This window comes from Copidosoma floridanum, unplaced genomic scaffold (genome assembly GCF_036245765.1).
Source record: "Copidosoma floridanum isolate Cflo_tuat_1 unplaced genomic scaffold, Cflo_Japanese_pri ptg000006l, whole genome shotgun sequence".
NCBI classification, from domain to species: domain Eukaryota; kingdom Metazoa; phylum Arthropoda; class Insecta; order Hymenoptera; family Encyrtidae; genus Copidosoma; species Copidosoma floridanum.
Window position 1 is genome coordinate 18,566,588 of NW_028321883.1, and position 11,542 is coordinate 18,578,129.

The 11,542-nt window shown below is 32.6% G+C and overlaps 2 protein-coding genes across 11 annotated transcripts; one reads left to right on the plus strand and one right to left on the minus strand.

The window, feature by feature from the left end:
* Positions 1-1,988: 1,988 nt before the first annotated feature.
* eIF4H1 (eukaryotic translation initiation factor 4H1) lies at positions 1,989-6,767 on the minus strand. Of its 3 annotated transcripts, none has more exons than XM_014352406.2 (5): positions 6,506-6,767; positions 5,777-5,947; positions 5,342-5,547; positions 4,517-4,780; positions 1,989-4,404 (listed from the first exon to the last, which is right to left on the minus strand). In XM_014352406.2, the coding sequence occupies exons 1-5, from the start codon at positions 6,532-6,534 to the stop codon at positions 4,262-4,264; spliced, it is 813 nt and encodes a 270-aa protein (XP_014207892.1). In that variant the 5' UTR covers positions 6,535-6,767; the 3' UTR covers positions 1,989-4,261. The 3 variants fall into 3 exon arrangements, with proteins under 3 accessions (XP_014207892.1, XP_014207891.1, XP_089454592.1); XM_014352405.2 differs by having other exon boundaries at positions 5,309-5,547; XM_089598466.1 differs by having other exon boundaries at positions 5,288-5,547; positions 6,491-6,767.
* Positions 6,768-7,466: 699 nt separating this feature from the next.
* Positions 7,467-11,039, plus strand: LOC106638991 (LITAF domain-containing protein). 8 transcript variants are annotated; one of them, XM_089598378.1, is made up of 5 exons: positions 7,925-7,989; positions 8,364-8,522; positions 9,381-9,516; positions 9,676-9,832; positions 10,096-11,038. In XM_089598378.1, exons 3-5 carry the CDS (start codon positions 9,402-9,404, stop codon positions 10,199-10,201), a joined length of 378 nt encoding a protein of 125 aa, XP_089454504.1. In that variant the 5' UTR covers positions 7,925-7,989; positions 8,364-8,522; positions 9,381-9,401; the 3' UTR covers positions 10,202-11,038. The 8 variants fall into 8 exon arrangements, with proteins under 8 accessions (XP_089454508.1, XP_089454505.1, XP_014207899.1 ...); XM_089598382.1 differs by lacking the exons at positions 7,925-7,989; positions 8,364-8,522 and adding an exon at positions 7,467-7,485 and having other exon boundaries at positions 10,096-11,039; XM_089598379.1 differs by lacking the exons at positions 7,925-7,989; positions 8,364-8,522 and adding an exon at positions 7,633-7,686 and having other exon boundaries at positions 10,096-11,039.
* The last annotated feature ends 503 nt before the right edge of the window (positions 11,040-11,542 follow it).

Genomic DNA, 11,542 nt, shown 5'->3' on the forward strand with positions numbered 1-11,542 from the left:
TAGCAACAACTTTTCCAATAAATGGAGAAAATATAAAAATAGATATCTCTGACATGATACTTCATTAGTATGTCAAATATATTAGTATGTCAAACTAACTACTTTATTTTGATACACGTGTAATATTAGCAAATAATCCACGTTTGTTTAGTATATGCTGCTTCGGCAATCTATAAACAGATAAATTTATTGTCTACGCTTACTGCAATTCTCTAAACAGCTAAATAACAAATACAATCGTGTTAAAACAACAAAAAAAAGTTGAGATTGTTTGACTTCTTTTAAGCTAACGATCTTCTGTAGGATTACCTAATTTTGCAGTTAAATAATATATCGTTTGTTAGTAAAATACCAAGATACTGATAAGGTTTAAGTTGGATAATATTCAAATACACATGCAAAAAAGGGAGAAATAAAGCATACAAGAGAGTAAAGCAATTTGTCATGTTCTAGCTAATTTATATTGATTAACATAGCTAAATGTTGCTATGTACATATAATATAAGTTAACTGTTTATTCGAACTACAAAGTTGAAAGGCTATGCTTCGATGAGTTAATGTTAAAAGGTCTAAAATATTATTGTAGTTTTGTAAATATGGTCGATTTTATATGGATAAAAGATAGATTGTAAACTTGCCGCAAATAGCACAGAAAATGTTAACTTATTATTTTCTATTTATCAAATTAGTTGCGGCTGGTTTATTATATGTCTCTATTGTGAGTTGTAATAATTATTTTGATCAGCGCCATCTAGCGGTTTTCATTTTTTCGCCAAAAGTGGCCTCTAAAATTCTGAAACCAAGCATAAGGGCTTAGAGCCATTTAATCAATTATAAACCAGCCGCAACTCGAGATGAAGCTATAAAATGAAAAAATAACGATACATGTGTTTTTGGCGGCAAGTTAAAAATCTATTTTCTACCAAAAAATTGACCTTCTATGTGTTTATACTTTTAAAGATAATTTTTCGAGTTCAAGATAGTTTGTAACTTGCCGCCAAAAACAGGTGTATAGTTATTTTTTTATTTTATAGCTACAAGATAAGTTGCGGCTGGTTTATAATTGCCTTAATGGCTCTCCGCGCTAAAGCTCGGTTTCAAAAGTTTAGGGCCACTTTTTAGTTCAAAAATCCACAACGCTAGATGGCGCTGATCAAAATAATTATTACAACTTACAGTTGAGCCGTGTAATTGATTATAAACCAGCCGCAACTAATCTGATAGATAGACAATAATAAGTTGATATTTTTTAAGCTATTTGCGGCAAGTTTATAACATATTTTTTTTTTTTTTTCCCCCGAAAATCGATCTCCAAAAGTATAGGTATTCTACTTGTATGGTTTAATGAAATGACCATATGGCACTACTTATTATATCACTGCGCACTTTTTCGTGCACTCGTATACGTCAGTTTGTGCACTCATACTTGTTCTTATGCGTTTTTATATGCAGATGTAACCGGGCTTCTTTACGAAGTACGAACCTCCACCCCGCACAGATGGTGTACTGCGAGATATCAAGATTTTTTTTATTTAGTTGACACGCCAATTATTACTGCAAATTACTCGCTTGAGGTGGTAAATTTTTGAAGCTGTGAGAGTAGGTGTAGGTTCTTCAAAATCAATCAGGGGAAGTGAGGTGGTGTGCGTGTGTGATAAATATAATTTTTTTTGCATATATCTGCATGTAGGTACAAGCGCTCACTACGTTTTCAACGGTAATAACTATTTAGAAAAATGTTAAAAAATTACAAAAATTTTTGATCTTTAATAAATGACAAATCTTTTTACTTATAAGTATAAAAATCATCACTTGAAAAAAAAAAAGTCAAAATGTAACTTAGTTATATTAGCATCAGAAAAGTACTCATGTTTCTCAGAGTAGGATGTTGATAAATTATTTAACTTGTATTAGAATTCCTCTTACAATAGAGAATAAAATAAATTTCAAGTTAGATATAAGATGAGAAAAAAAAAACTTCAAATAAGAGTGATTAAATCGGTATATATTAAAGGGTAGTTTACAAAATACATTAATGATATCATATACACCAGTATTATTCACAGATCGAATTACACAAAAAAAAAAAGAACGTCCTAGCTGTCAATTTTTACTATTTCTTTACGGTTTCGCAATCGTTTTTTTTTCTTTATATACGGCGACATATTACACGGATACGAGGCAAACAACTACTTTATTCACGGAATAAGTAAGTTCATATACAAGCACAGCTTTACAATTAAAGTGAATTCGAGTTTTCCATTTTTTTTCTTCTTTTATTATCTTAATAATTTTTCATTTCTGAGTTAAAAACTCATAGCGCTCTTCCTCTCTTATTTGCTTTCACATATATTTTCTTAAAAATCATTTTCATGTTTTATCATTAATTTTTTCATGCCTAACCATTATTTCAGCGCAATTCACTTAAATCGATAAAAACCACAGGACCATAGACATTCTCGAAGGTATACGATCCATCATCGTACCAACGCGCACAGATTGTTTTCTCATTATTTTTTTTTGCTTCAGCAAAGATCCGACGTATTCACGAATGAGTTCATGTCGATTTCTTTGGATAAGTTTTAGGCTGCTCATCACTGCTGTAATTTTCATAACAGTTTTTTAAATAATTTATTCTATTTCATTATAAACCTTTTTTTTTATTTCTTGTATAGACTTATTTTCGTAGCAAAGATTATGAAGTATCTCAGTTTATACAGTGATAAAGGAGAGTGGAGCTCCGAGTTGAAAGTATGAAAGATTAAAAAAAAAAAAAAAAAAAAACAGTTGTTAACTGCTGTGTTTGGAGACAAGATACTTCATTACCTTTCTTTTGTACTCTTTGAAAAAATAGCGGAGGAGTAAAGCAACGATACGATTTTCTGTAAGTTCTATTTAGTCACTTGAAAAACTCGTTGCATTGAGCATATTCGAAATAACTTGATAAGTTATTTTTTCCCTTTTTTTTATCCTTATAACTATTGTTCTTGTTGCGCATCGGGCAATGCCATAAATATCTTCGGATGTTTTGGTTCATAAGTGAAAGAAGTCGCGAAGTGAATTTTGTTCATTCGATCACGAAATCTGGTCTAGTGCTATGTATATCAAAATCTGTATATTCGCGAGCGCCTCTCTTGAATCATCATCATCCACATCATCTATTTTATAATCCTAATTATTCACAATAATAATCGGTAATCATACATGCACCAAAGCACTCGTCAATGCTTGGGTAGTTCCGTGTGAAGTACGTTATTACTATTTCGGTTTATTTTTTCCTCTTCTGGGAGCAGTCTCAGTTTTATACACACTTCTTTTCATTATTAAGTGCTTCAACAATGAGTTTAGATAGAAAATATTGTTCCTCTAGTATTGCCACAGAAAAATGCAGTTGCTGAGAGACAGAGGCTTGGTATTTAAAAAAATCTTATTCCGTGTGAAATGATTTAAAGAAAAATAATAAATTACACAATTATGTATATCTTGGATTATAGATAACTTGGCGAGAGCATCGATAATTTACCGCATCGTGGTTACAACTGAAAAAGCATTTTTTAACTTTCAAAATTCGTCAAAAAGATTGCAGTGGATAAAATCAATGACTTTCATACATCGTTGACAATTGCGCATGGGTATGTACATTTAAAAAAAATTATTATTAATAGCGATTAAATTTTTTACAAGTAAGAAAAACTTTCAATGATCAATGCTCTTCAGACATTAAAAAAAAAAAAAAAAAAAAAGAAAAAAAAATTAACTAAACAAGGCTACATACAAACAAGTTTGTTTGAAGACACAATTCAAAACATAAAAAAATACATCCAAACCAAATTTTTACATATTTCAACTTTTTCAAGTAACAAATAATTTTTTTTTTTTTCTTCATATATGATATAAGAAAAACAAACTGTCAAAACTGTTTCGAAGCAGTGTCTGTCTTCTTAACAAAACAAAAGAAAATCTCTTGCAGGAAGATTCTTCTCATGGATATATTTTTTTTTACTAATTAGGTTTGAAAATTTATAAACTGTAATCAAGATAAGTGAAGAAAAAAATGTATCGTTTTATCCATGGGAAGATTCCACCCATTGATGTCTAAACAGGAAAATGGAAGGAGCCTTACTTTTAAAGTTTTGTTTGCATTATCTTATATCCAATGAAACTCTTGCCGTCACACATGATTGAATTTTCTCGTTCTTTTGGATAACGTTGATAAGAGGAGAAAAAAATTATCATACGTCACGGTAAAATATTTCTCGGTTTACTTATCATCGTTTTCGATTTTCTCTTCTCGGGGTTTAGCTCCACCATAGATTGCGCTTCGTGCGGTGGTGTCGGCTAACGAGTTCACAGGAGCGTCGACAGTTCTCGGTTTTAACTTCAAAGGCTTTCTGCCGGTTGTGTCTAAAATTTAATGATAGCATATCAGTGTCTTATTACGTTAATCGTTACTTTAAAATTAATAAATAAATAAAAGTTTACAACGGATTCTTAAATTCAATTATGAGTCAATTACCTGGTGGTGTACTATTCATGAAGGGTTCGTCCTTATAGCTTCTGTCGGAGCCCGGACCATCTCGAGATCTGCCGCCACCATACCTTGACGAACCGCCAGGACCCCGTTGATGATCATCGGAGCCACTGCCACCTCGATAGTTCCAATCGCGACTACCGGAATTGTCATTAAAACCACCGCCACCGTACCCACGGCTACCGCTTCGACTGTCGTTATAGCCGCCGCCCTGCCTCCCTCCACCCATTCCTCGATCGTTGTAGTTTCCTAAGCAAGGATGATGTTAGTATTGTTAACGTTGACGTCATAAAATTATAACACAATGTTTACATCAAATCATGAAATTTCATAAAACATATACACCTGTACAAGAACTAACAGTTCAAAATAATTAAGTTTTAAAAAATCCCAAGTTTTTTAAATTCAGTTTCAAAGCCGTTACTAATGTTCTGATGGAATAAAACATAATTGACGTTTTTGCTGAAGATAAATTAACCTTTTTTAATACTATTGTATCATCAGAACAAGAGTGTCAGAGGCGTTTTTTGTGTTATCAAATAATATTCATCTCCAGTTGATGGAAAGTCATATTTCTAAATGATTTATAAGATTGAAGCACATTATAAGTAAATTATGCCAAGTTCAACGAAAAAAACAAAAATAATCAATGCAAAGCACTGCATGAAAAATAAAAGTCTAATACAACTAAGGACAATGAAGCAAAAAATATACAAGTGTTTAGTTTTAAAGTGTAAAAATTAGCATAACGTTCACTTGGATATGCAAATGAACTACCAAAATCATTGTATCCTCTTGGGGGTCCACTACCTTCTCGTCCTCTATTGAAACCGCCACCTGGAGGACCACTTCTATTTCTGTTATCGAAACCGCCTCCTCCTCTTCTATCGTTTCTTTTATCCTCGGCCACATCAATTTTAATCATGTGTCCTTCCACACTAACCATACCATTCAACGTAAGTGCCTGCTTCAGATCGGAGAGATCATCGAACTCAACATAACAAAAACCTTTAAACCTAAAATAATGATTCATCAGTTAGTTATGGCGCAAGAATTCAGAAGGGCAGCTAAGATTCTTAAACTCTTACATAAATGAATGTAAACCGTTTTTTATTCATTGGTTTAAATGGGCTGTATAAAAATATCAATTTAATTTCCTTAGGTTTTACACTTGTGTAAGAATATTTGTAAAAATCCTAGAGATTGATGTAAGAATCAAGCACTCTCAAGAAGAAGTGTACAAACCTATCGGTATCACGATCTTTGACAAGTCTAATATTTTTGACATTCATGTTGGCAAAAATTTTGTCAACGTCACCCTGGACAATGCCATTGGGTAGATTACCAACAAATGCTTTGTATGGTGGCTCCATGGGCAAGGGCTTGCTGCTTCCACCGCCTCCACGTCCATAATTACTAAAACAATAAGTTAACAATCTTTATCTTGTTATTTAAATTGCAACATACTTATATTGATAGCAAATAATGTATGCACGTGAGCTGGACAGGGACAGGACAGCGGCTCTCGAGAGAGGCAACAACGTGTATTAGACATGTGTGTGTACATGTACGTGGTACAGAGACCGTGAGCGCGTGTGGCTCCGGTCTGGAAGTCGCCCGAATATCGTATTAACCAAAGTAAGTCGCAAGAGCCCGAAATAAAATGAGCGAAGCTGGTGTTCTAAAAAATTGGAGACTCCCAGCTGAAAACCCACGCAAGCCATGCGTCTATACAGGCTCCCAGCTTGCGACAGGGCTTAACCTCGGCTCGACACATAACCTGGTGGGTGTGTTGAGTGTGCACACTCGTGAGATCATCGAATCACTTCCAAAGGGTACAAGATATAAAAAAAAAATAGCACAAGCAGAGCGCGCGCGCGTGATCTTTCCCCGCGCCGAGAAGAAGACGTGGGTCAGGAGATAGGAGGGGGGGTGCTAATTCAGAAGACGATTTATCACAGAAGATATACTTGCCTATCATCGTAACCACCTCGTCCAGCCATGTTGGATGCACACAAGTTGAGGTGTACAAAACTTAAAAGTTAATGAAAAATAGTTGGTTTATTGTTGTGGATGGAGATGTTGTCCCCGCGTGTATAACTTGCACAGTAGCCCGCGCGAGAGACCGAAAAAAAAGAGATAAGTGTACTTATAACGAAAGGCAGAACCGAAGAATTGCGATATTCGTGATATCTGGGTATAGATAAGTCCTCGGCTGAAGCGCCAAAGAGACTGAACGAGCACACGATCTGTGTGTTGTACATGTGTGTGTGAGAGTGGGAGCCACCCCCACCCCCGCTGTACTCTTTTTTTCTTTCACGCCACACCCCTCTATCCTCTGTTCCCCTCCGCTTGACACTGCTTTTTTGCGCCTATGCCGAATGCTGGTAACACACCGATCATCTGCGGTTGGTAAGGAAGTATCCGCGAAGCTCGGACTATGGTAAGAAAGAGTTTCTTTAGTTGTCATACTTTTATTTTATTGACTTCAGCCTTATTATTAATAACTGCATGTCATCACTAAATTAAATAACGTTATTTATTCAATTTATAATGATTTTATTTGGACAAGAATAAAAAAACTGTTTTCTACGAAACACCCAACAAAAAATAATGCATTAGACGTAAGAGAGAAAGTGTGTCAAGCCTTGAAATATACTTACTTGTTGATCAAACAAAATGTACGATTATTTCATTTTTACTTTTTTGATTATTTTACATTAATTTTCCTTTGACCTTACTGGAAAAAAAAGAAAAAGAAAAAATAAACAAAAATAAAATAAAATGCAGTTATTAGGAAAAATTTACTAAAAAAACTGATTTTACAGAATTTACTATATCGCTATTCTGAGTTCTAACTATTCGTTAGCATAGATTTAATATTTGTATATCTAATAGACAATAATGATTTACTTTGAGGTATATTATTGTGAGTCGAGACCGTATCTGCGAAAGTAAGTACAGAAAAGAAGACGACAGAATTATATGGACATATATTTAAATAATTCATTACCTAAAAATAGTAATAATTGATTTTTGCAAAAAAAAAATCTTATACATACTTTTGTATAAGTTTATAATCTATAATACGCACTATATAATATATACTGTCCGCTGCAATCGAGCTTGTCAAAAACACGTCTGATACTACTTAGGTATAAGTAATTAAGTGCCATACATATAGTTTAACGTAACGTCATTATGTCATGTACAAAATATCTCCGATCTTGAGACTTGAGCTCAAGCTTCATTCAGTTCACGCTCGCGTATCCTATTGTCAAGTTGTCAACTTTCAACTTGTTCGCAAACTTTGCATCTTTGCATGAGTCGTTAACCAAAACGTTGTCCATCGTTTATCATTTAAATTTTCCCTTCAACTTGTGCGTATATACACAACTTGCAATCTTCATACTCATCTGCAAATTAGTATAAACATACTCTCTGAACGCAAAAACCGGGTAAGCAACTCTTCTGTGGGTCAGACTTTTTTTACGTAGAATAAAAAAAAAAAAAAAGAAAGAAATTTCAGTGAAAAAGAAGCTTGTTTGTAAACGTGTGTTTGTTTATCTACAATCATCTGTTTGGTAATTTGTGGCGCTGGATCAATTTCTTTTATTATTATTTAATGGATCCACGCAACATTGTCTAACATTGCGTGTCTTTAACACCTGATATTTGAATGTACGTAAATCTAACATTTTTTGTGATAGTGTGGATATTATAATAGATGGTTATTGTACTTTTTTGTATAATTATTAGGGTTAAATACTTATGTAGGTACATATAGTAGTAAGGTCTATACTTTAGTAACAGCACTTCACGGATATTTTAGGAATTTTCGGGGGCACAGACACAGAACGAGCTATACTTAAGTGAGAGAGACGTAGACAAGGAAATAGAACAATAAAAAAAACACAACAGATCATAAGCTAAGCGGAGTTGCAGGATTTATATATACTTATATATCTGCTCAATCAAGAGGATTTTGTCGGTATATAAATACAAGTACAGTAGCCTTATCCCATTATGTGATTGATTGCTCAGTTACACTACATACTTGATAAAATGTTGTTACGATTATTTAGTTTATCGTGCACCTATCTGCAGATCTGCACCATGTATTTTGACATTACATATACATACATATATATGTATGTATACATTTTGTACACACACTGTCTCTAATACGTCAAACAGCATACCTACTTATATAAATATGTCTTATATGCGATTTTTTATACAGCACCTGATTTCTAAACTTATTTGAAGAAACTGGTCATGTGCACGAACCATTAAGTCGTATCTATACCTAGATAATATTATAAATTTCATATAACATCGTTGTTGTTTATCTGCAAATTAGCCTCGTTTTTTTATTACAATATATGGGTTGCGTGTGACAAAAGTGTGCAAATTAATTAAGTGTCGGTTTGGTTCTTTTTTTTATTGAGCACTTGATAATTAGTTACGTCTCACGTCTGTTCTTATTTGAGTATAAGTATAGGTACATTAGATAAGTACGAAGAGATCTGGCTCTTGCTTTTTTTCAAGGTTCATTATTTAAATAGTATTCGTCAGTACTATATGGTGCTTACTCTATTTTACCACAATTTTAAAATTTCCTTGCATCCCTGTAAACAATAAGACAATCTGGGGTTACAAAGTAAATAAGTCGAAGCTTTAACATACATGTTTTTTATTTTTTTTTCCTTTACGTTTTATCTGCATGTTTTGAGCCACAGTGGGAGCTATCTCTTCTCTCCTGTTGCTATGCAATGTACACTATAATATAATAATGTATAAGCTTTATGGTGAATAATCCAAAAAACAATCTGATTCCCTGTTGTAGGTGGTCAAAACTATTAGTACCATGAACAAAAAGGGATCACCACCACCCTACGACCAACCTCCCCTTGCACCACCCAGTTATGCCCAGTGTGTAGGTGGTGTGCCACCAGCGAGTCCATTTACCCCAGCTGAACAATGTGAGTCTTGATATTTATTTAACATGTTAGATTTAGATCTTCTCTTGAACTTCAACATATTTTTTCTTTTTTTACAATTTTTTTACTCAGAATTCAAAAAGTGCTCCAAAAGTATTTGCGTGTCCGTGACTTTTGTATTAATTGACAATTTTTTAATAGATGTCAATGGACCTGCAATAGTAACGACAATAGTTCCTCTGGGGCCTGGTTCAACACACACAATATGTCCACACTGTTATTGTGAAATCACTACCCAAACGAGAACAGAGCCTGGACTGATTGCTTACATTTCAGGATTTCTCATTGCCCTCATTGGGTACGTGATGCATTTGTATTCATGCAAATTATTTCTCAATTTATTTCTCAAGCTTGGGTTATTCATTTTAATGTTATTACAAAAATAATATCATGTAACGTGTTAATCTCAATAATTTGAAACTCTATTTGTTTGTGTTTGCATGTGTCGAGCATAAATCCTTAAACGTTTAAAACGAAAATTTGGTATTCATAAAATGCATTTGCATAAAAAAATAATCCAATCTATAAATAAACTCATGTCTTCCGTGCTGCATATTTTAGATGCTGGGCAGGCTGCTGTTTGATTCCATGTTGCATAGATGAGTGCATGGACGTTCATCATACATGTCCAAACTGCAAGGCATATTTGGGTCGTCACCGTAGATAAATGCGTTGTCTGCCACAAATGCTTTTTTTATAAAGCCTCTTTTACATTGAGAGTATTTCTCTGAGCTTCGCGGTAAATTAGTTAATTCACGCGTGCACAAAATATATTGTAATAAATGAATGCTTAAAGCATAGTTGCAAGCATAAAAATATTGTGAAAGTCACTTGAAAATTAAAGTATTTTTTTTTTAAGGATTTTGATTGATTATTTTGCAACTAAACAAATAACAAACAAATTTTGTTTTTCAATTTGGCATATGACTTATTTTCAAGTTTAGTTACGTTTGATTCATTTACATGAAAGCTTTGATATGAAAAAGTCAAAAATAAATGATGCATTAGTTTTGTACTTAATAAGTTTAAATCAAAATCCTTGGCAATATTTTTATATTGTAATACAAATAAAAATCTATATTGTATTAGTAATAAGAGCAATTGTTAGTGCCTTACTATTGATAATTACCACTACTACCAAAAATACTTAAATAATATATAATTGTATGGATCCCCATCGCATTGTTATCAAATATTACATCGAATCTTTGTTATAGATGATATCCTAATGCATAAAATAGCTTATTTGGAGAATTGACTTAAAAATTTCCGAAAAATTGAAAAATACTTGCAATGCTATTAAAGCTTTCCTTCCATTCAACATTACTTTGTTGCATTTAATATAAATAACTTTAAACTCCTTGAGTTAAAAAATAAAAAAAAACAAAAAAAAAACATTTTTGTCATTGACAAGTCATTTATTGATATGCATATTACAAGAACTGATAGTTAGATAAATTCAGTGCAATATATGTATTTTAAGATCGTTTCTTCGAAAGAGTTTATCTGTCTTAAAAAATATCTAATGTATTGATCATATCAACATTTTAAAAGTTTACCATTTTTTTTACATTTAATGTGTATAGTTGAAAAAAACTGTAAAATTTATAAACATATTTTTAAAACTAAAATTTAAGTATTTGCTTGATTTAATAATGAATACTGACTTTAACACTTTTGTTAAAAACCAAACACAATGTGACCATTGAAACGATAAAGTTACCAAAATTATCTCAGTATTGTATACAAAAATATAAACCTTTGTAACTAAAGAGCGCAATTCAAGAAGATTTAATCATTGGACCATACCTATGTTTTTTTTAATAAAGTAAATGAAGTTGATATTAATGTTTTGCATTAATTATTTGATCCTACCTTCTGTTCGAAAAATTGTAAAAAATATTACTGAAAATTCATTACGTCACACCAAAACCAAGATAAACTGAATTAAGTGCGTGTGTTTACCTTGAGATTTTTTTTGTGCAGATTTTTTTTAGAACGAAGAACA